The sequence below is a fragment of the Desmodus rotundus genome, chromosome 2 (assembly GCF_022682495.2).
Source record: "Desmodus rotundus isolate HL8 chromosome 2, HLdesRot8A.1, whole genome shotgun sequence".
NCBI lineage: Eukaryota > Metazoa > Chordata > Mammalia > Chiroptera > Phyllostomidae > Desmodus > Desmodus rotundus.
The window spans coordinates 153,970,168-153,992,504 of NC_071388.1; the positions used below are offsets into that span (position 1 = coordinate 153,970,168).

Genomic DNA, 22,337 nt, shown 5'->3' on the forward strand with positions numbered 1-22,337 from the left:
AACATTTTACTGTACCGTACTCCTCTTTGCAAGTAAAGGAAGCCCTCACTGTAAGGCACTCTTTGGCAAATCCCAATTACCAGCATCACTATTCTTGCGCTTTGGGGCCATCAGTAAGCAAAACCAGGGTTGCTGAACCCAAGCCCCGTGACATTATGACCTTCAGTCTGATATCCAAGATGGCTACTGAGTGACTATCTCAAGTTCAAAGAGATGACTCAGGTCTTGCCTGGGACAGAGCAGGATGGTGTGAGGTTTCAGCACCCTACTCAGAATGGCACACAATTTAAAACTTCTGAACTGTTTATTTCTGGAATTTTCCATTTAATATTTTTGGATTATGGCTGTCTGTGGATAACTGAAACCATAAAGTGAAAACTTGAAGAAGGGGGAACTGCTCACTTTGACTCAGGTGACAAGTTTTCAAGTAGAAATTATTAAAATAATATTTTCTTCCAGAACTGAAACTGGAAATCTGAATAAAGGGTGACATTTTAATTAGAAAATAATCTTAATTTCACATACCCTGGAGATAATTTACTTTAATATTTTAGTGAAAATGTAAGGATCTCTGTCAGAAATAAAATAAGACTATATTATATTATGTTAAATTATTTCTAATGAGAAAATTCTTTATATATGTTAGGGAAACTGAAGACAAGTCAGATGTTCTTAAAAAGTGACATTTAAAATAAATTTTATTTTAGAAGAATACATAATATAGCTATCAACAACCTAGAAAATGCAAATGGAAATCTATAGTATAGCTTAGTTTCTATAAACATAACTAAATCTTGGGCAGCAAAAGAGCAATATTTGTCTTTTTGAATCACACTTAATTCAGCATCTTTGTTTTGGTAAAAAAAATTGATTTTTTAATAAACAACTACTTTTTATGTTGTACATCTCATCTATAAATGTTTCATGATTTTAAAACAGGCATGGAAAATAAAAAGTAAGTCATGACAAAATTTCTAATCAGTTATGAATCATAGGGAATGGTTTAATATTTTCTTGGAAGAAGTAATACAAAATTTTGTGTAAATCTGATCAATGAAATTTGTTATGGTTAATTTATGAATCATCTATATAGGAAGTTAAAATTACATCTCGTGTTATTATACTATGGATGCTTTACTTCATTGTCCTGAAATACTGTGTGGATTTATATACAAAAAATCTTCTTACTATTTGTATAAGTTAAAAATAATACAAAAATAATAGTTACAAATTGAGGCTATATTAAACACAACTTTTTAAAAACATTTGAATTTAGTCATTGTTTAATATCTACCTTGAATATGTTAAATTATGCAAATTTTGGCATTATACAAACAAAATTCTGACAACTTAAAATTTTTGTCCTTTCAACTTATCCTCAGGCACATGTGTGATTCATATCATTTAAATAAAATTTGCAAAGTACAGTTTAGATCATCACAATTGAAAAGCACATGTCAAATTCACTTTAATTATTATCATATATTATTACATATAGTACATTTGCTTTTTTGTATACAGGTTTATAAGGAAACTCCCAAGATAGATTAGGAATAAAGTCATTTTAATAAGCACAGCAGATAAATGATATTATATCATTTCAAGGGAGGCCTAAATTCTCTTGCATATCACCTAGAAGTAAATATGCAAAAGATAAAGTAGCAATTTTGCAAGGATTTGCCATTCCTTTGCATGCATAGTTTTTTTTTCCTTTTAAAAATTTAATTTAATTTAGGCTATAGGCAATACTTCCAGTTCTTTCAGTTTTCTTACCCTCATCCCTTCAAATCGTGATAAAGCTCTTAGAGGTCTCAGAGCCCTTAGTGTCCTGAGAGATTTGATGGCACCAAGTTCTGAGTAACCCAAGGCATTCGCTGTTAAACTGACCAGTGAGACCTGCACCAATAAATAAATAAGTAATGAATAAACAGCACTGTCATTCAATTTGTAGTTATTATGGCATACAACAAGTGTGATTTTTGCTTATAATACTCAGAACATAAATGGTTGTATATTTCCAGCAAACCTTTTAAAATTTTAAGGAAATATTTTCAGTTTGAGGCAAAAATGTAGCTTTTAAAGTTAACTAAAAGTTACTTGAATAAAAACCTCAAATGCCATGTAATTTCTTAGTGGTTCAATTAATTTATTAAGACCAATTAGTTTTAAAAAACTAAATAAAATTTAATTTAAAAAGAAAGAAATCCAACCGTAGGAAAATGTCATGGGTTATCCTTTATTTTATTAAGTTGCTGCTGAATATAGGGCTTTGCCCATGGCTAAATAAAATACAAAAACTGCTACTGTATCGGAAAAGGCAAGACCTCTCTGTACTGCAGTGGTATGTTCAACTAGTTACAATCGATGCTCTCGAAGTTACTGTGCTATATCACATTAATTTTGCAGTTGATTTTCCAAAGGGGATTCACTGTCTTGTTAATCCCTTGTGTTTTCACTTGTCTAATATTTATTCCTATGTAAGTAAATAAAAGTTAAAAAGTTATTTCATCATAAAACTCTCAATTTTCTCTATACTAATTTACAGCTTCTGTCATAGTACCTGGTGCAAACTGTCAATCAGTAGTTACAAATAAATAAATAAATTTACTTCATTTGTATGAAATATGCATTGACTAAGAAATAAAAATCTCAGATGTTTAATTCTCTAAATAAATAATTTACCAAAACTTGTTATCTAAACAGAGCTACAATTTCATTCATTTGAAAGTGGCTACTATTGGAAAGTTCCAAATACTTGACACAATTTTTGCAAAGTTTCCTATTTTTAAGTGTATGTTGCCTTATATTTGTTATAATTTTGCCTTACTTTAGATGTGCTATAATTCCTTTTGTCTTTTTTAGAGTGATTTACTAATCTTTATGAAATAATTATAACATTGAAAAATAAAAATATTACTATTGCAAAACTACAAAATGCTATATAGAATTACTTTCCTAAAATATTTCAGAGATGATTATTAAAAACCAACCTGTTAATAATAATGAAGTATTGAAATGTAACTTCTAATTTTTGTAACCTCAATATTAGAAACTATTTCTCTTAATGATATGATGAAACAATTCTTTTGAGGTTTTCTCTAAATTCACTTACTTCATTGTAACATTATTAAGCTTTTCAAATAGCTCTGGCTTTGTCTTTGTTTAGAATTATGAAGATATAATGTACAGAGGACTTTTAGCTCTAGAAATACATCCCACAAGAAGCCTGCATAGACCTGCTGGATTATCATCTTTTGGAAGATAAAACTGTTGCCTATGAAATCTGTGATAATTTGGATATACTTTTCTGAAGATGAAATTATGCCAAATTCATAATATGAAACATGATGTTGAACTTTAACAAATTTCAGGGCAGTCACTTGTTTTAGGGTGAATGAAGTATTAATCATTTGGTACACAAATCTGTGAAGGTCTGGTGCATTGTTAGTCACCATTCCAGGAAAACTCTCACCATTGCATAAAATAGTTTTTCCCTACATTCTGTACACCCTACCTCCTATAATGAAGTTATAATCTATATCATATGCTCTTTAAACTCATCCTTTAGAACGTTGAGTAGGTCAAAGGGAATTTTGAAAATTGACAGGAGCCCCCACCATCGTGACCGTCTACCGAATGCCTTTCAGAATTGATGTACTAATATCACCATTTATAGGGTCGGGAGCCAAGTAACCTGCTCACTGGCATAGAACCAATCAGTGGTGGGGCTGGATGCAAACTCATGTGTCTGATTCACAATATGTAAAAGGAACTTAAGCAACATACCCAATTTTACCACTTTACCTATGAACTGCTGGGGTTTTTCTTCATCCAGCTTTTGCCTAGATAATGACCATAAATCCTATCCCTCCAATGCTAAATCATGACTAAATTAGTCTATTCTTACAAAAACTCTAGTCTCATTCAGTTTTAGTTCAGAATTAGTTTAGGTTCTATTAGCATATCCTGTCAACACAACATAGTGGTCAGAGTTTCAGCAGTTTAGAGTTACAATATAGACAAGACAAACTACCCTGAATGGAAGAGAAAGACATGGAGGGTACCTACATCAACAATTAAGAAGTCCAGCCAACACCATGCATTGGTGAAGTATGTTTGATAGCCATATGCCACCCATTTTAGAAGCATTTCCAAAATGAAAATGTAAGTGAAAACCTTGTCAGCATATTCCAACATTGTCTTAATTGTCTTTCGCTGATCAATATATATATCTTCAAATGCCTATAAAGAAAATTATACATTTTAGATTTCTAAAACCATTATACTCTGTAGGCTATTTTCTGGTTATATATATATATATATAGAATAGTGATTACTACTTTTTTTTCTCTTAAAGTTCTTTTAATGGGCCCTGGTTGGCATAGCTCAGTGGATTGAGTGCCAGCCTGCAAACCAAAGAGTTGCTGGTTTGATTCCCAGTCAGGGCACAAGCCTGGGTTGCAGGCCAGTTCCCCAGTAGGGGGCACATGAGAGGCAACTACATATTGATGTTTCCCTCCTTTCTCTTTCCCTTTCCTTCCTCTCTCTCTTAAAATAAATAAATAAAGTCTTTAAAAAAAAGATCTTTTAATGAATCAAGGGAAAATTATACTCTCTATTTATATTATAGCTGAAAGAAAAAAGTAAAAGCATAATTCTAATGAATTAATTTGACCTATTGGGAAATAGTTCTTAATGTCATATCATGATAGTGCTACCCCAACTTGAAGTTATTTATTTCTTTTGTTTAATTTCTTTTGCCTCTACTTGTTGGCTTTTTGCTATACAAAGGAGGTTGAAGAAATAAAAAGTGAATCTTATACTTTTCATAAAGCAGAAATTGTAATTGATCATCATACTTTCCAAATTTACTGCATAGTTGGGTTCATGTATCCCCTTTTCCTTTCATTTTGTTGATAGTTTATATTTCTCAGCAGAGACAATGATGGTACAATAAAATTAATTCTCATTTAGACCACAATAAGTATTCTTCTAATATGAACCTTCCTTGATATTTGATATCTAAGTCCCACATTCATTTCAAAGGTGAGGGATTGCTTTTTGTCTTAAGTAGCACATAGAGAAATTTATTTCATCACAGAAATAGGCAGGAAAATATAGGCCTATATTCTAATTACGAACTTAAGCTAGAGGAACTAAAGTAATTTTGTTTCAATCAGGGAAGACACATCTATCTATCTATCTATCCATCCATCCACCCATTATCTGCATCTCTCTATCATCTATCCTATGGCTTAAGCATTCCATTTGTGTCAATGTTTTCTGAAATGCTATTATATGATATGGTTTATATTTTTGTAAATTATTTTTATGTAAATGTAAATTGATTCTGATGTAAAGAAAACCTTCATACAAAGAGAAACTAATCCTTAAAGGAGTCACTTAAGCACGCTGCCCAATATTTGTTACCAATATTCATTGTTTCTTGAGTAGCATGAAAATAGTTAAACAATTCCAAAAGGGCAGAGAAGTGGTTCCTAAGGACTTACTGACTGTCCAAAAAGAGATAGTAATAATACCACTCAGAAAGAAAACTCATCAGAATTTAGAAGGTACAGAGCCCCAATCACAGGACTACCATTAATGTCATTGTAGTTGCCATGCTTACTTTGTTATTCAAATATAAATAATTGAATATTCATGGTTTTGGTTATAATGAATAAACTGAAAGGAGAAGTTTTCTGGGTTACTGAGTAAGCAAAAATTAATAAATATCATTAGAAATGTATGCATACATAGTAAATTCAGAAATGAATAGTTATACATTAAGTCTATAGTCTGGAAGATATGAAGTGGGTAATTAACATGTACTGGAAATGGTAGAAGGGTGGGTTGGTGGATAGATGGGGGGTAGATAGAAATATTAATGTATATATGTTTAAGGAAGAAGTCATGAGTGGAAATAATAATGTATATATGTTTAAGGAAGAAGTCATGAGTAGACATAATAATGTATATATGTTTAAGGAAGAAGTCGTGAGTAGAAATAATAATGTATATGTATTTAAGGAAGAAGTCGTGAGTAGAAATAATAATGTATATGTATTTAAGGAAGAAGTCATAAGTTTGGTATTTATCAAACAGGGGTGATGGCTGATACTGCGGAAATGGAAATGGATACACAATGAGCGTTCAGAGGGAAAAGTGCATTTCCTAAAGCAATGCAACAGAAAGGATTAATAAGTCATCAATATTAGATTATTCTAAAACTTAGTATTTTACCACTTTTGCTTAATATTCACTCACCAGAGCACCACTACTAAGGAGAATCATAAAAACAATGAAGGTTTCAAACCAGTTATGTTCAACTATTCGGAAACATGTTCTTCTCAGGTTCCACCATTGCTTTCCTCTCCCTTCTTCCACACTGATTTGACAACATTTGAACCTTTGTACACAGCCTGAAAGTATAATGTTTAAATAGATAAAATAACTTCTACAGCTTCAGTAGTAACTTCTGACATGTCCCTAATCCATCTTCTCTTTCCTATTGCCATCTCTCCCTTGCTAGGATAACTCTAGGCCTAGAGTAGCAAGAGCACATTTATTAGCTGTGTGAAGTTGTAAAAATTATTCAGGATCTTTAAATGGTTCCCTGGCTAATAACACCTGCTTTTTCTGACTCAACTGTTACTTTCCAAGAATGAACTTTGTAAAGTACAAATCAATATGAAGTAGCTTTGCCTTGTCCTCCATCATCCCATTGCACTCTGTTAAAGTCACTGTAAAAGAGGACTTCAAACTGCAAATTAATAATAAACAGAAAACTTCCCTTTTAAAGAGGATATAGAGTAGTAACACAGATCTCTCCCAACAATACTGGTGTGTTACTGTTAAGGTTTTCTTGTGGTACTCCCAGAAGAGTTTACTTAATTTTCAAAGTTAATTTTGTCCACCCAAATCTGATCTGCATGGTCCTGCTTTGATTTGTCATTCCCTTCCTACACTGCTTTTACTCACTCTAACATAACAATGAAATCAAAGGTATCCGTGAATACCTTACTAAGCATCATGGAGGATTGAGAGAAAGGAAGAAAAGAAAGAAGGAAGGAAGGAAGGGAGAGAGGAAGGAAGGAAGGAAGGAAGGAAGGAAGGAAGGAAGGAAGGAAGGAAGGAAGGAAGGAAGGAAAAGAAAGAAAGAAAGAAAGAAAGAAAGAAAGAAAGAAAGAAAGAAAGAAAGAAAGAAAGAGAAAGAAGAAAAGAAAGGGAGGAGAGAAAGAAAAGAAAGGAAGGGAGGAAGGAAAAGAAAGGAAGGAAAAGAAAGGAAGGAAGGTGGGAAGGAAGGAAGGAAGGAAGGAAATGGGGAAAGAAAAAGTAATAAAGAAAGGGAGGGAGGGAGGGAGGATGGAAGGAAAAAGGGAAGGAAGGAAGAAAAGAAAGGAAAAGGGGAAGGAAGGAAGAAAAGAAAGGAAAAGGGGAAGGAAAGGAAAGGAAAGGAAAGGAAGGGAAGGAGGGAGGGAGAGAATATGGACCTTGCCCCAAGAACATTACATCCGGTTTTCAAGAAAAGATGTAGGAACTCTGCCTCAAAGGGGAAAAAACAGTGGGTATTTAAGGAAAGGAAAGGGAAGGGAAGGGAAGGAAGGGAGAAAGGGAGGAAGAGAAGAAGAAAAACTGGAATGATACACATAACAGTTCAAAAGAGAGAAGCGCTCCCATGAAAGAATATTTGGCTAGATATCAGCAGAATTAAATGGATATATTTATTATAGCTGTTGAGCTCTTTTTCAGTATGGTCAGATGAAGGTAGTTTGAGAAGGACTTTGAGTGTTGTGTATAACTTATAAAGGAAATAGAGGGAGACATTATATATCAAGCCTTTGAAGAAGAGATCATTAATTAAGAATATGTAAATACATTAATCTCTTCAAAACCCAAACTCCCCAGAAAATCTGACCATGGGAAATACTACTCATGCGGAAAACAAAGCTTTTAGGCCTATTTTCCATATTGTAGCAGGTTCAACTAGATACTGTTCAGTTACCAGGTATTGCACAGAGCTTATTTTCTGTTTCATCTAACAAGCATTGGCAAATGATGATTTCACTAAAAAATACAGTTTACTCTTGCAACTCATTTAAATTTATTTTAAAGATAAATTCTGTGTATAAGAATTTTGACTAGTCTTTAAGACACTAGTAAAATTATTTTATTTTTTAAAATGATAAATTAGTCACTAGTTTTGTTTATATTAAAATATTTTCCTCCATGCTAATGGTCCCTTCCACAGAATGGATAGAGATAACCAAAAGCTGACAATAGATTATAAATCTCTTAGCATATTAGAGGTAATTGAAGTAGATCTACAACAAAGCTGTATTCTGTTACGTGTGGTCCACTTTGGGTGATCGAAAACTAAAAATAACTTTGCTCCATAAATGGAAGATTATCATGAGGGTCATTTTCTTTACCCTCAGTGAAACAGGCTTCGGGTTCAAGGGTTTCCTCCGGTTCCACTACAGGCTGTTCTTCTGCAGGTGCGCCGATGTCCACAGTGCTGCCTTCAGAAGAGCTGCTGCTTTCGTTAAGTTTCTGTGTGTGAGATGGACGTGAAAAGTAAGTAATTTTAGTTGGGTAACTAATAAGTACCCTAGCAGGGAAGGATTGGTTTTCTCAACTGATTTTGAATTCTCTCTGAAATAGATTTTAAGTTTAGAGCCGAAGTGAAATTGAGTAAGAAAAGGAAAAAGGAAATCATCTATATTAACTCTTTTACCAAAATTCTCAATGGAAATATGAAGTCGGACTGCTAATGAAGCTACAAATGGCCATCAGAAAAAATGTACGAAGCAAACCCCTGTTCTATGAATTACAAAAGCCCCAATGTTTGCTTAGGAGGAAAGCTCTTAATTTTCAAGTGGATAAAATTTTTTCTATTATTCCACTATTAATTTCTGTTACTGCATTGTTAGACAATGAGCTACATGATGTCTTCTATTTCGAATTTATGATGATGATAAGCTTATACAGTGTCTGCTGTTCTGAATTTATTGAGTTTGACTTTGCGATCCAGTATGTTGTTAATTTATATAAGTGTATCATGAGTACTTGAAAATAATAATTCTCTGTAAATATAATTTTTGAGATAATATACAGTTACTTCTATTATTTATATTATATAAATCATCAGAGTCCTTTTTGAGTTTTTCTTTGTTTTATCACAGACTAAATGAATGTTATTAAAGCCCTCATAACCCATATATTTTATCAATGTATTGTTTTATTTCTCATTGTTGAAATCAAAGATAATTTGGCTCTGAGTAGGTTATCTAATTGGAGAATTACACTATTACTCAAAAATGGAAGGGAAAGAACTTTAGATGGGTGGAGTCTGTTTCTACATTAGTATATTAGATACAAATTCAGATAAAATACTGAAATAATTGGATAACAGCAAAACTAAAACATTTTCAAATAAGTATTTTATTACTTTAAAATCAATAAGGTCACTTAATTTTTCCTTTTTTGTTCTTAAATTAAAATTCAATTTTATTTTGAAATTCACCTAAGAAACCCAATGGCTTTCATAGTTTTTGAAATTAATAGGCTATTTTAAAAATCCATTTTAATTTTTACTAAACCACTAATCAACCTTTAATTTACTAACTTCCAAAATGAGCTAGTTCATTTGAAAATATGTATATTTTCACACGTGACTCTCAACAGCTAACTCTACCCTGACTTGTATTACCCACGTATTTTTGGCAGGATGACTTAACAAGTGGGCCTAGAGTATGCAGGGACCACATTATACCTGAGGCATCTAATTTGCCTGGTACATAACTACTTAACAACTATAACTCCAATGGCTTTATACAACATCTTTTCTTTTTAAAAATGTTCTTTACTGAAGCAAATGATTTTGACTCTGAGTGTGAAAACAAAGCAAAGCAAATAAAACACTCCATGATATTTTTTTAAGGATAAGTGATTGAATGGTGTTTTCTTGTTCTCTAAGTTGATCTTAGGATGTTTCTGCTTTTATTTTAGACTGGGTTTTCTATAGAGACCATAGTTTATAGGGTTAATAGGAGTTCAAAATATATTAAGAACTGAAATATATTAAAAATAATTGGAATTTAAGGGTCAGAAGGGAACAAAATATGAATGTGTGCATATACGATGTCTGTCTAGAAAGTATCCAGCCATGCAATATGAAAAATAGAGACATTTGTTGAAGAAGACTTAAAATACAAGAGCCATTGTGCATAGGATGATGACACCTCAGTACCCTTTAAAGTAGGCACCTTAGTACCTCACACAGTTCTCCCAATCGCCATCAGCTGCCTTGCCGTATTTTCCTGAATGCCATCGATGGTCTGAAATCTCTTCTTTTCAAAGGTGATTTTAGTTTTGGGAAAAGTCAGAAGTTTCAGGTCGCCAAATCTGGGCTGTAGTGGGACTGAATCACCTGGGTGATTTGATGTTTCGCCCAAAAACTCTGCACAAAACATGATGCATGAGTAGGTGTGTTGTGGTGATGAAGCTGCCAATCACCAGTTGCCCATAGCTGCAGCCTTCTGAATCATCTGAGTAGTTTCCACAGAGGAATGTTCAGGCTTAATGCAAAATCTGATGCACATCCATTGCTCTAGTTGCTCAGTCATTTTGAATGCAATGGCCACACTGTACACCTGCTCGCTCAATGGTGTCTACCACCCCCACTGACTAGTACAGTGAAGTCATCATTGTTCACGCATGCACATTCCAGTCCACCCTCCTTGGCTGCCAGGTTACAATGATGTCGCACATAACCGTTCTCATTAAATGACAATGGCTGGACTTTTTCCAGACAGACCTTGTATATTATTTTTGAAAAAAATTCTTATTTTTAGAGCTGGGCATGTACAATTTTAAAAGTGAACTACTATTGTTATATATATAAGATATTTTTATATGTCAAATCATACACAAATGAGATGCTCCACAATCTTAAAAATATTAATATTTAATTGTGCACACTGTGCATTAGTAAATACTTCTAATGCACACTAAGCATATTAAAAATTAAAATGACCTCTATTAAAGACTTTCAACAAAACATCCTCATAATATCAAAGAAAAAGACACTGTATTGAGATTTAGCATTTTCCCAAAGCACTAGAAAAGTTAAATATTAACTCAATTCTCACATCATCCCTAAACCCGGATGATTCCTTCATCAGTTTGTATGTTACAAGGACACTCTATTGTGGATTACTCATATTTACTAAATATTGAATTATTCTTATTAATTGCGTATTCAGTGTTAGTCAAGATATATAGAACTATAAACAAAGGCTCCAAGTTCAGTTCTCAGCTATACCCCTCATTGGTTATACGACCTTAAGCTCCCTAAGCTAATGCGTTTATCTGAAAAGTTAGACACATTCCTTTCAAGATTATTATAATTATTACATCAGATGATGTTTACTCATTTCTTGGATCATTCATTCATTCACCATCTAACAAATATCCATTAATAAAGATAAGAAAACTCATCCCAAGACTACATTATTCTTCAACTTATCAATCATCTCCCTGGGCCTAAATGTTTGATTTCTCAGTGAAATAAAACTTTACATAATGGCAAAAAATTCTAAATTAAATAATATATAATCATAAATATGAGCAATATAATACATGTATATACATACAAATTCATACCTACCAACTATAAAATCTTACCTCCTTGCTTTCTTCCAGATCTGATTCACTACTGAAGTCCTCTGTGTTTAAATTTTCAAAGTCAGACTCTCCTACAGCAATTGGTACAGTCACAGTAAGACTGGGATTGTTTATGAATGACATGTAATCACTTTCATCGATAATGTATTTTTCAACACTGCTGCCAGTTCCTATTCCACTTGTGGTTCCATTTACATCTTTAAGATAGTCAAGATCTTTCCCAATTTCTGTTATATGATTGGACATACAACTGTCTTTCTTATTGTTTAGATCATCAAGTGGTTTAATTTCATCTAAAATCTTTTTTTTTCTAACGAAGGCTTGTTGAATAAATTCATATATCTTTCTCTTCACATAAGCAATTCCTTTATGCATCCTATCCACTGCAATTTGGAGATTGTTCATTTCATTATCATCATCAGTGGCTGCAAGGTTGTCTGCACTGAATGAGCTCAGAAGCAAGGCCAGAAAGAGGTTCAGGACCTTAAAAATAATGCAAACATGATTATAATTTCACCCCAATATAAAGAAGAGCAGATTGATTTCACTTATTCCTCTCAGTGTAGAGGAAACTATAACTTCTAACAACTAGATGAGAAAGGAACACCAGCGCATAGTGAATAGAAATTGGGCAATCTGAATTTGTGATCTTGCTCAATAGCTACTTCACTATACATATATCCTTGGGCAAAGAGAGGATTTCTGTTGGTCTCAAGTTCTCTAACATATAAAATGAAGAAGTTGAATGAGATGCCCTAAGGTTTAGCTAAGTTTAAAATTGTGTGATTATAAGAAAACAGATTGAGTATGTATTTATATGAGTCTAAACTTAAAAATTATTAGTGTTTAAAATTATTAATTTAAATGCATCCTATAGTTTCATTTTGATATAAATTGGACATAAATTGAAAAATGACCATTATGACCCAAGATAAGAATTAGGGGTTTAACATAGGCATTGACACTTGTTTTCTTAATCTATTGTATTTTTCATACCCCACTAATTGGACCAATTAGGAGAACTATTTATGAATAATCCCTAATACTTCCATAAGACTGGTATATTATTATATATATATTTGGAATATATTATATATTTCTATAGTATAAAAAGTAATTAATTTTCCAAACTTAAGAGAGAGAGAAGAGTTGATCAGTTACTCCATTTATGTAATCTCAGGATTGATTAGCCAACCCTTGTTTTGACTGAGAGCCACTAGAGAATGGCCAACCCAGGTTGGTTAATGCATCTACCATATAACAGAGAGTGACTGAACACTATTGCCACAAAGGGGCAAGGGAACAGTAAAATCACTACAAACACTTAAAGGCATCACATTTTAGTCCTAAACTAAAATTAGATTCGGTTACTCTAAATTGATTTTAGACTTCCTCCCTTGTCTCCGAATGTTCCCAGCATACCCTATTAGGCCTGTTTTCGATATGACACTGTACTGGAATTCACATAATGAATGTGATGAAATGGCTGACAAAGTGGTGTTGAGTGTAATTCCTATAGGGTCCCTGCTATATTGCTATGTTGTCAAAATGAGACAATAAGCATATCAAAGGTAAGAGACTTTTTGAATTATTAATCATGGTTTTTGTTTTGGGTAAAGTGGTCACCATTCTATTCTGCTCTTAATCTATTTCTGAAATACATGTCTTAAATGGGCACATACCACCAGGTTTCCAATGACCATGACCATCATGAAGACAGTAAGGCACATGGCTTGACCAGCGACCTCCATGCAGTCCCACATGGTCTCGATCCACTCCCCACACAGCACGCGGAACACGATCAGGAAGGAGTGGAAGAAGTCGTGCATGTGCCAGCGTGGCAGCTCACAGTCACTGGCAATCTTGCAGACACAATCCTTGTAGCTTTTTCCAAAGAGCTGCATGCCGACCACGGCAAAGATGAAGACGATGATGGCCAACACCAAGGTGAGGTTTCCCAGGGCCCCCACGGAATTGCCGATGATCTTTATTAACATATTTAATGTTGGCCAAGATTTTGCCAACTTAAAAACTCGGAGCTGGTAAATAAAAAAATATATATATATATTACCATGATCATTAAAAGTATTACATATATTATTATCTACCACGAAATAATGATTAAGATTGAATCTGTTATATCTACACTGCCTTTGAACCCTTGCAGGCTCACAAATAATTTTGGACCACATAACAAGAATCTGGTTCTTCTATATTTTAACCATGTAGATCAGTTTCTCTGAGAGTAAATGTTTAGTGATAACTTGGGGACCAAATGTTCTTAATTTGTTTTGTGAAAGTGCTTATAAGGCATACCAAGCCTCACACTAATATTAACATCTGAATTGCAATGAACTCTACTGATACTTATTTATTAACAGCATACAAAGTAATATCATATTGGACCCTAAGTTGGGAAGAGTGCTTATTATTCATTAATGCTCTTTTTGGGCATTGACATAGCTAGATGTGCTTGCACTTTAAAAGTTGGAATATTTACAATGATTACAATTCTTTCTCTGATGTGCAAGAACATATATGTGAATCAATGGGCATGTTAAGTAATCCTAGGGATTTCTCTCTTGTGATTTTTGGGAAGGAATGCATTTTCCAGAGGTAGAATTAGGAACAATTTCTGCATGCACATCTACTATATGATCACAATCCATTGCAACAAAGGGTTGTTTATATTTTCAAGTTACTACTAAATGTGATATATTTTCATTAGAAATACTTTTTAGATCCAGAAATATTAACTGTAGCCATCTCTAGGAACAATAATTAGTCAAAATGGTAACTTTTCATGACTATGCTTTTTGCAATAAAGTATTTTTTAATAAATGGGGACTTTTTATCCATTTAGGAACAGTTTTGACAATGCAAATATTATAAAAAAACTTAAAATGTTAATGGTTGTATGTTCAAATCTATGACACTGTTATGCAAAAACGCTTATTATTGGACAGATTTTTTTTGTTGTTGTTGCTGTTCTGTTTTGTTTTTTACCAATCGAAATGAACGGAGAACTGATAATCCTTCCACATTGGCGAGGCCAAGTTCTACCAGGCTAAGTGTCACAATAAAACCATCAAAGATATTCCAGCCTTCTTGAAAATAATAGTAAGGATCCATGGCAATAATTTTCAGAAACATCTCTGCTGTAAAGATTCCAGTGAAAACCTAAGATCAAAAACAATTACTGTAGTTCCATAACATAATCATAAAGTAGAATAACACAATATTTGCTGTTAGAACAAAATGTGTTTATGCTGCTTTCCCCATAATTACTTTATTGACATTATATCTTACCTGTATTATAATTACCTTACTGGTATTATAATTACCTTACTGATGAGGAAAGAGGACTTCCAATGTGTTCAATGACTTGCCTGATATCATACAACTGGAAAATGGCAAAACTAGGATTTGAGTGCAATTCTATTTTTAACCAGTGTTCTACCCATTGCATCAAACTGATTTTCCTCCAGATTTTCTACAGCACAGGTACTGGCAAAACTTTGCCATGAAAAATTTTATTTATCCGTAAGTTTATCCTCATTTCCTTCAAATCAGATAGTTATTATACATGTATAGCTGTTATTATAATATGTAATTACTATTATTGATTTGTTATACACATGAAAAAATAAATTTACTTCTATAGTATAAATATTAGGGCTTTAAAATATATATACTACAGTACAGGATGTCTTACCTGTTTTGAGTTTTACCATTAAAAAATTTAAACCACAAAGCAAATATTATGGAAAATGCATATATTATTTTAGAGTTCTCTTTCAGCAAATAAAAGCTAACATTCCTAACTTGAGTCGACTGACAAACACTTTAATAATTTATGTTTTTTAAGCACAGAAAAGAATTAAGTGGCAACCTTCACCAAAAATGGCCTTGTTAATCATATAATATGTAATCATATAATCATATAACATATACATCGTAAAATGTATAATATAATATGGAGGTTTTCAATATTGTAGGGTTTTGATATGGAATAGATGGATAAAACAACACATGTCCTACCTAGATACTGGAAGTAAAAAAGCTGGAGACATTTTTTGAGTAGTCGAATTATTGCTTATAATGATGACTAAGCAATTTTATTTTAGCCTTCTACTTCAATACAAGTAGGGGAACTGTGATAATATCATTTCAAAAACTGTGTCCTTAAACTGCTTCTTTATCTTGAAAAAGTTATAACTATCAATATTGTCTCTTCAACAGTCCTATGTCTATTACTCTCTCAGTTTTTTCTCTGATAGTAAGGGCTATTATTGTTGGGAAAATGTATAGTGTAGATAGCTAGGTATAATTCCCATCTTTTGGGAGCCAGGAGTCAGAGGTGTGGTGGAAAGACTGCTGTAAGCTATTAAATGTAAACAGTTACTTAAATTAAAAAAAATGAAGACTGAACACATTTACCTTCCAATATGCTTACCAAGTTTCCTACTGTAAGCACATTATTGAAATGGTCTGTCATGGGATAGTGCTCCATGGCCATGAAGAGTGTATTTAAGACGATGCAGATGGTGATGGCCAGGTCAACAAACGGGTCCATCACAACCAGGTTGACGAGGTGCTTCACTTTTAGCCAATATGGCGAACAGTCCCAGATTAAGAATATGTTGGAAAATTTGTACCAACAGGGTGGGCATTTCTGCCTGGATTCTTCAAGTTCTAGATTAAAAAAAATAAGAACCACCAAAATATATATTTCACACACACATATACTTATTTATTTCAGATCTACTAAACGTTTTTTCAGTAATCAATACATTTCCCTTTGCTACAGAGTCAACTACTTTTGTACTTAAAAAAGACCTAAAGTATTTATTCTTTAGACTCCCAAAGATATTTCTTCAGATATATACATAGAACAGAGGTAGCTAAGAATAGCTTTAAAAAAAAGATTTTATTTATTTATTTTTAGAGAGGGGAAGGGAAGGAGAAAGGGAGAGAAACATCAATGTGTGGTTGCCTCTCACACACCCCCCCTCACTGGGGACCTGGCCTGCAACCCAGGCATGCACCCTAACTGGGAATCAAACCAGCAGCCCTTTGGTTCACAGGCCAGCACTCAATCCACTGAGCCACACCAGCCAGGGCAGAATAGCTTTTTTTCTTGTATGCATTGATAATGTGGCTCAGCACTTGGTCTTAAGTGAATGATCTTTTAAATGAAATCTCAGTAGAAACATGGGTTGTGGTAGTTGTGGTAGATATTATGTGTAATACTCTGTTAGTATCTGACTAAGACATCATCCTCAGGCTGTAGGAGATAGGGTAGGGATGAACTGAGCCAAGAATCATCTTATAAATTTGTTGTGTTTTTGTGAAAATGACCTACTCCTGTCCTCCAATCTTGAGAGTGTTTAGGTTGATGTTGGAAGTCTTAAGCGAAGTAGAACAGAAGAGAAGATCACTATGGCTAAAGGGATTAAAAACCCCTAACAGAAGTTCTTATTCTTCATTTTCAAGGAGTTTCTACACACAGGAAAACATTCGTTAGAGGTCCAGTATCATTGAATTTAAATAGTTTTTGAAGCTCCTAGAATTTACAAGTAGGTATAAAAAATAACAACTCTTGAATAAGCCCTATTCAATATTTAGAATACAGGGGTGGGCCAAAGTAGATTTACAATTGTGAGTATGTGAAATGCAGTTAATAAAGCTGTTGTAATAATCAGAGTCTGCATGTCTTTTTCCATATGGAAAACTGTAAAACTACTTTTGGCCACCCTTGTATACAGTTTCCAATGCACAAACAGAGATATTTGTTTTAAAAGAGACAATACAAGTTTAGTAAAATTAATTGAAATGGAAATGGAATTTGTTACAAACCTTCTACTGTATTTGTTAAAATGCTGGCTATGCTCATTGCTCTTAGCCTTTGAGAAGGATCTTCTAGAAAGTCCATGGACACATGGAAAGAACTTGACCGTCTTTTCCTCATTTCAGTTTCAGTGGTTGTTCCCTGTAAAGAAAACGCTAACGTGTTAACTAATCAACTTGCGCAATACGATACGTAAACAACCAGTGTGACACATGCGCTTCCTGAAACACATGCATCGTGCACTTTCATATTTAGGTGGTGATGGCAGAGTTGCTGACTTATTGTGTTAGTAACCTGGAATGTCCAAGCTGTCAACCACTTAGTCATACAGCAAAAACTGAGTTTTGTAACTTTCTGACTTCATAATTTTAGGAGACATGATATAATTTAGGTATGGTTGATAATCTCTTGTAAGACATAGTTAACAGTTACCCTTTTGGAACTAACAGTAAAAAACTAACAACTTGAAAAAGTCATATAAATGATCAAGGTATATTATTTTGAACAAGGTAGCTATTTATTTTTAAAGAAATACAAATGATTGTGACACATCTCGTTTTCTGGGTGCAAGAAATAGATGGTCACTGACAACACAAAATGTGTATTTATTATTAATTTATTTATCCTCACCCAAGGACATTTTTTAATTGCTTTCCTAGAGAGAGAGGAAGGGAGAAAGAGAAACATCAATACAAGGGAGAAACACTGATGTGAGAGAGAGGCATTGATTGGTTGCCTTCTTTAGGTGTCTGGACCAAAGACTGTATGTGCCTGTGCCCAGACCAAGGATGAATCCCTCAACCCAGGTATGTGCCCTGACCGGGAATCAAACCCACAACCTTTTGGTTATGGGACAATGCTCCAACCAACTAAGCTATACCCGGCCAGTGCCAAAATGTGTATTTAAACACACAGATACACTTGCTGCATGGACAACAGTTTTATCCAGGATACCAAGCAATATGTCATCTAATTCTGACTTATTCATGCCTCATCATGCTGATATATTTCCAAGTGAGTTAACAGTCTAATAAGAGGCACCATCTATTTAGAAATTCCTCATCTGGGTATATATCACAAACATATAACATACCTTTGAACACAGGCAATTTTTTTACCTGTCTATATTAATAATTTATTTGTTTCTTTTCATTTAGATTAGTTTGGAGAAGACCTATATCAGCATTTTTTTTTTTTAGTAAGGCTAGAAAATTTAAGATAAAAATGAAGCTATCTATTTAGGCACAGTGTTCTCGAAAACCTTCTAAACTAAAGCAGGGCTATATTGAAGAACCTGTTGGAAAGATTTATTATACACCCTTTACACTTAAACATAGACATCACTCATTCACTTTTATACCAGGGCTTCAGAAGACGTCATGCTCTCTAAGTTCAGCACGGGTGTATAGCAAATCCTCCAACCAGAGGCAGTAATGTATTACTGTGCCTAATTTGTCCTTCGCATGTTTAATAAGTAAATGCATTCAGGTATTATGCAAGAGAGGGTTGAAGCTTTAAGATTTAGTTGGTTAGTCTATAAAGGTATTAGAAGATGCATGTGCATTCACAGCTTGACCAACCAGGAATCATTCTCAAGGGGTTCCATTCTGTGGAAACACTGGCTGGTGCAGTAATAATGGGCCAGCCATGCCTGAACTATTTAAAACTTCCTTACATTGTCATCAGTAGCTGGCTTATCTATTATCACCTCTGGCAGAAGCTGTCCAACAGGCGATGTAGGAACTGAAGGTCCACCAACCAAGGAAACCACACCATTGCAATCCACAGTGCTGTGCATCTTCCCATTGGCTGGAAACACTGCCAGCATCCGGGATGACCTACTGGTCTGACTTAGGTTACTATTGCGTCGTTCTCCATGTCTTCGTGGCACAAACAAGGAGTCTCTCCGGCTCTCATTGTCCTCAAAGGTGCTGTGCTCATCATCAGCAAAATCATTCTCTGACCCCACATCCTTTGCTCGCCCTCTAAAGCTGAAAAGGCTTGTTCTGCTATTTCGCCTTGGAGAAAATAGGGAGCCACGGATGCTCAACAAAGACTAAAAGTTTGAAATCAAGTGAAAAAATAAATAAAATCATATTAATATAGCCATTTGAAATGTGCTTTTATTTTGCAAGATTAAGTTGCTTTTATTTTGCAAGATTAAGTTGAAGGAGCTTTCAGCATTCATAACAGAACATGATTCATTCCTTTTGATTAACAATATTTTTATTTTTTGTGCATTCAGATTAAGTTAAATTATTTTAATTTAAGGAGAAAGTTTGTAGTCCTTGAGATTAATGAATGGGGAGATAGATTACAACTTAAAAGTATAATGAAAAACAAAATCCTGAGCTACCATTTTTCAAGTTCAAAGGAAACATCCTTGGAACATTACTATGGACATTGTAAGCATTTGCTCAAAATCAACATCCTGACTGTAATAAGGCTACATTTATCTTTCCTGCTCTTTCCTTTCAAGGAGTTTCATCATTTTTCACAAATTGTTTTCACCTGTTTCCCTAAAATCACTTTACACCAATTATAATTTCTTTTTCATCTATAAGGCTCAGTGTTCTTACAACTCGACATTAAAATTTCTGAAACCAGAGTGATGAACTTTTTGATAGAGTATACAAGGACCAATATGTTCAGAAGCACACTGGATGGTTTATGAAGAAGTTGGGGGGAGGACAACATAAATTGCACATAAAGACATTACTGATCAGCTGAGGACCAGAAAGATGAAATGTCATTAGTTACAAATACCACCAGACGGTATGAGAATCCAGGTCTCCTGACTTTCAACTTAGTGTTGTCTTAACTACACCAAGTTGTAAACTTACATATGTGGAGTAAAAATTTTCACATAGCTGTATGCAGAAAAGTTGGGTTTAAATACAATAAACACAGCAGTCAATTCTGCTGATGAAGATTCATCAGTCTGATTTAACTCACCCCCCTGTCTTCAGCATTCTTATTCCCCCCCCCCCCACCTGCGCCAGGGAGCTCAGGGGCGCCGTACCTGATGTGGGGAGGAGTACCTCTTTTCATAGGTCAAGCGGTTCCCTTCGATGGAGAAGCGAAACCCTTTCCTCCTGATGCTGTCTTCAGATTCAGATTTGTGGAACTCATCCTCATCTTTCTCTTCCCCACCAGACTGCTCTTTCTGTTTTCTTTTCTTTCTCCGATTTCTCCTTTCCTTAGCACTCTTGGAACTCAACTTGGAGGCTTCGGATGAGCTGTCGGAGAGGCCGCCTGCTGCACTAGGTTCTCTGGAGTGCTCTGAGGCGGTTGCAGCTGCTGCCTGCTACGTTCGGGAGAAATGGTCTCAGCAGGGTGCTAGAGAAGACTATCCTTTTAACAAATGGCCCAAGTATTTGCATGGCGTTTAAAAAATACATTTAGCTGACTCGAGCTGATCTCACATAGAAGAAGCTCTGCAGTTATTAGAGGGAATTATTTTTTTCCTTCCACCTAATGAACACTTTCAGAGTTAACTTGGTGTTCTCTGTGCTAACATTTATTGTATTTGCATTATGCTTTACAGACTGCATATTCTAAAGGATCAATCAGGCATCAACAAGCACAGAAACTCATTTGTACTCAATGTACAAATTCATTGTACTTTTTGGGACTTGATTTACTCTAAAAATTGGTATCTACTTAGCATTGTTTTCTTTTCTTTGAAAGAGAAACTGGAGCTTGGAAGAAAAGCTGATGAGTTACTTGAGGTCACATCCAAAAGTAGGAGGAGTAAGATAAAAAGCTGAGGTCCTCTCTCCAGTTATTGAAAGAGAGTTGTACAATATACTCAAAATATGATCAATAAAATTTATGGAAGATGGTAAAAATCCCTTCCTTAGCCCTACACAATACTCTGTCAGAAAACTAGAGAAGGGAGGGTCAGTAGTTTCTGCTACGCAAGACAAGACATTCAGTTCCCCAATACTGCCCCTACCTTCTTCAGCTCAGCACTGGTGTGTGCTGGCCACATGAGCGTGGGATGGAAGAAGCTTTTGATTGCAGCTTGTACACTGGCACCAAAGTGGCAAATTTTTGATTATTATTATTGTCCCCAGAGTAACTTCAATATAGAGATTCCTCCAAATAATTAATATTACCCAATCAACTTGGGTAAAGACAATGAGTTTGTATGCTAAACTAAAGAGTGAGGAAAGATGGAAGTGATAGGAAAGTCACTTATTGAACTAGGAGTACTGACACCTCACTATAAGAACACATAATCCTTAGGTTACCTGATCTTTACAAAATTGATAACTTTCATATGCTTATTGGATATTCCTATATCAGAGAATATTATATTGATTTGATGAATTCCTTATTTATGTAAGAAAGGCAATTAAGAACCACATTAAAAACCAATATAGTTTTGGTTACAGAAAGGGATGGACTATTTTCTAATAATCAGGTAAAATTTTTTAGCATAATAATCAATAAATTTTTTTAAGAAAATACGATTTCTTAGGATTTTTTACTAATGCCAGTATGCTTATTCAGTAAGTGTTTCTCACATAAGACACCCTAAAATCACATTTTGCCTTTTATTCTAAAAATCTTCAGATGATTAAAACAGTTTGAGTGAGTTCTACTGTGGTCAATATTTTAAACATCTTGGAATAATTAAACTATCTATATAGATAATCAAAATGCAGAAATCTTTTCAATCTCTTACACTATCAGCTTCTCCTGAGTATAACCAAATTATCTTTCTCTCATTTTCTCTCCAATATTTTTGTAATAACCATACAATAAAAAAATATAGTACCATGAGAAAAGA

General features: G+C 34.1%; 1 protein-coding gene across 1 annotated transcript in view; it reads right to left on the minus strand.

The window, feature by feature from the left end:
- LOC112322245 (sodium channel protein type 1 subunit alpha) overlaps positions 1-22,337 on the minus strand; it is a 113,887-nt gene that overhangs the window by 20,165 nt on the left and 71,385 nt on the right. Inside the window, exons 12-22 of the mRNA XM_024579844.3 lie at positions 20,562-20,846; positions 19,215-19,595; positions 17,548-17,680; positions 16,145-16,383; positions 14,695-14,868; positions 13,371-13,727; positions 11,689-12,171; positions 8,433-8,553; positions 6,268-6,422; positions 4,069-4,242; positions 1,774-1,896 (exon numbers count right to left, since the gene is read on the minus strand). Coding sequence (XP_024435612.2) covers positions 1,774-1,896; positions 4,069-4,242; positions 6,268-6,422; positions 8,433-8,553; positions 11,689-12,171; positions 13,371-13,727; positions 14,695-14,868; positions 16,145-16,383; positions 17,548-17,680; positions 19,215-19,595; positions 20,562-20,846 — 2,625 coding nt within the window. The remainder of the gene's footprint in view (positions 1-1,773; positions 1,897-4,068; positions 4,243-6,267; positions 6,423-8,432; positions 8,554-11,688; positions 12,172-13,370; positions 13,728-14,694; positions 14,869-16,144; positions 16,384-17,547; positions 17,681-19,214; positions 19,596-20,561; positions 20,847-22,337) is intronic.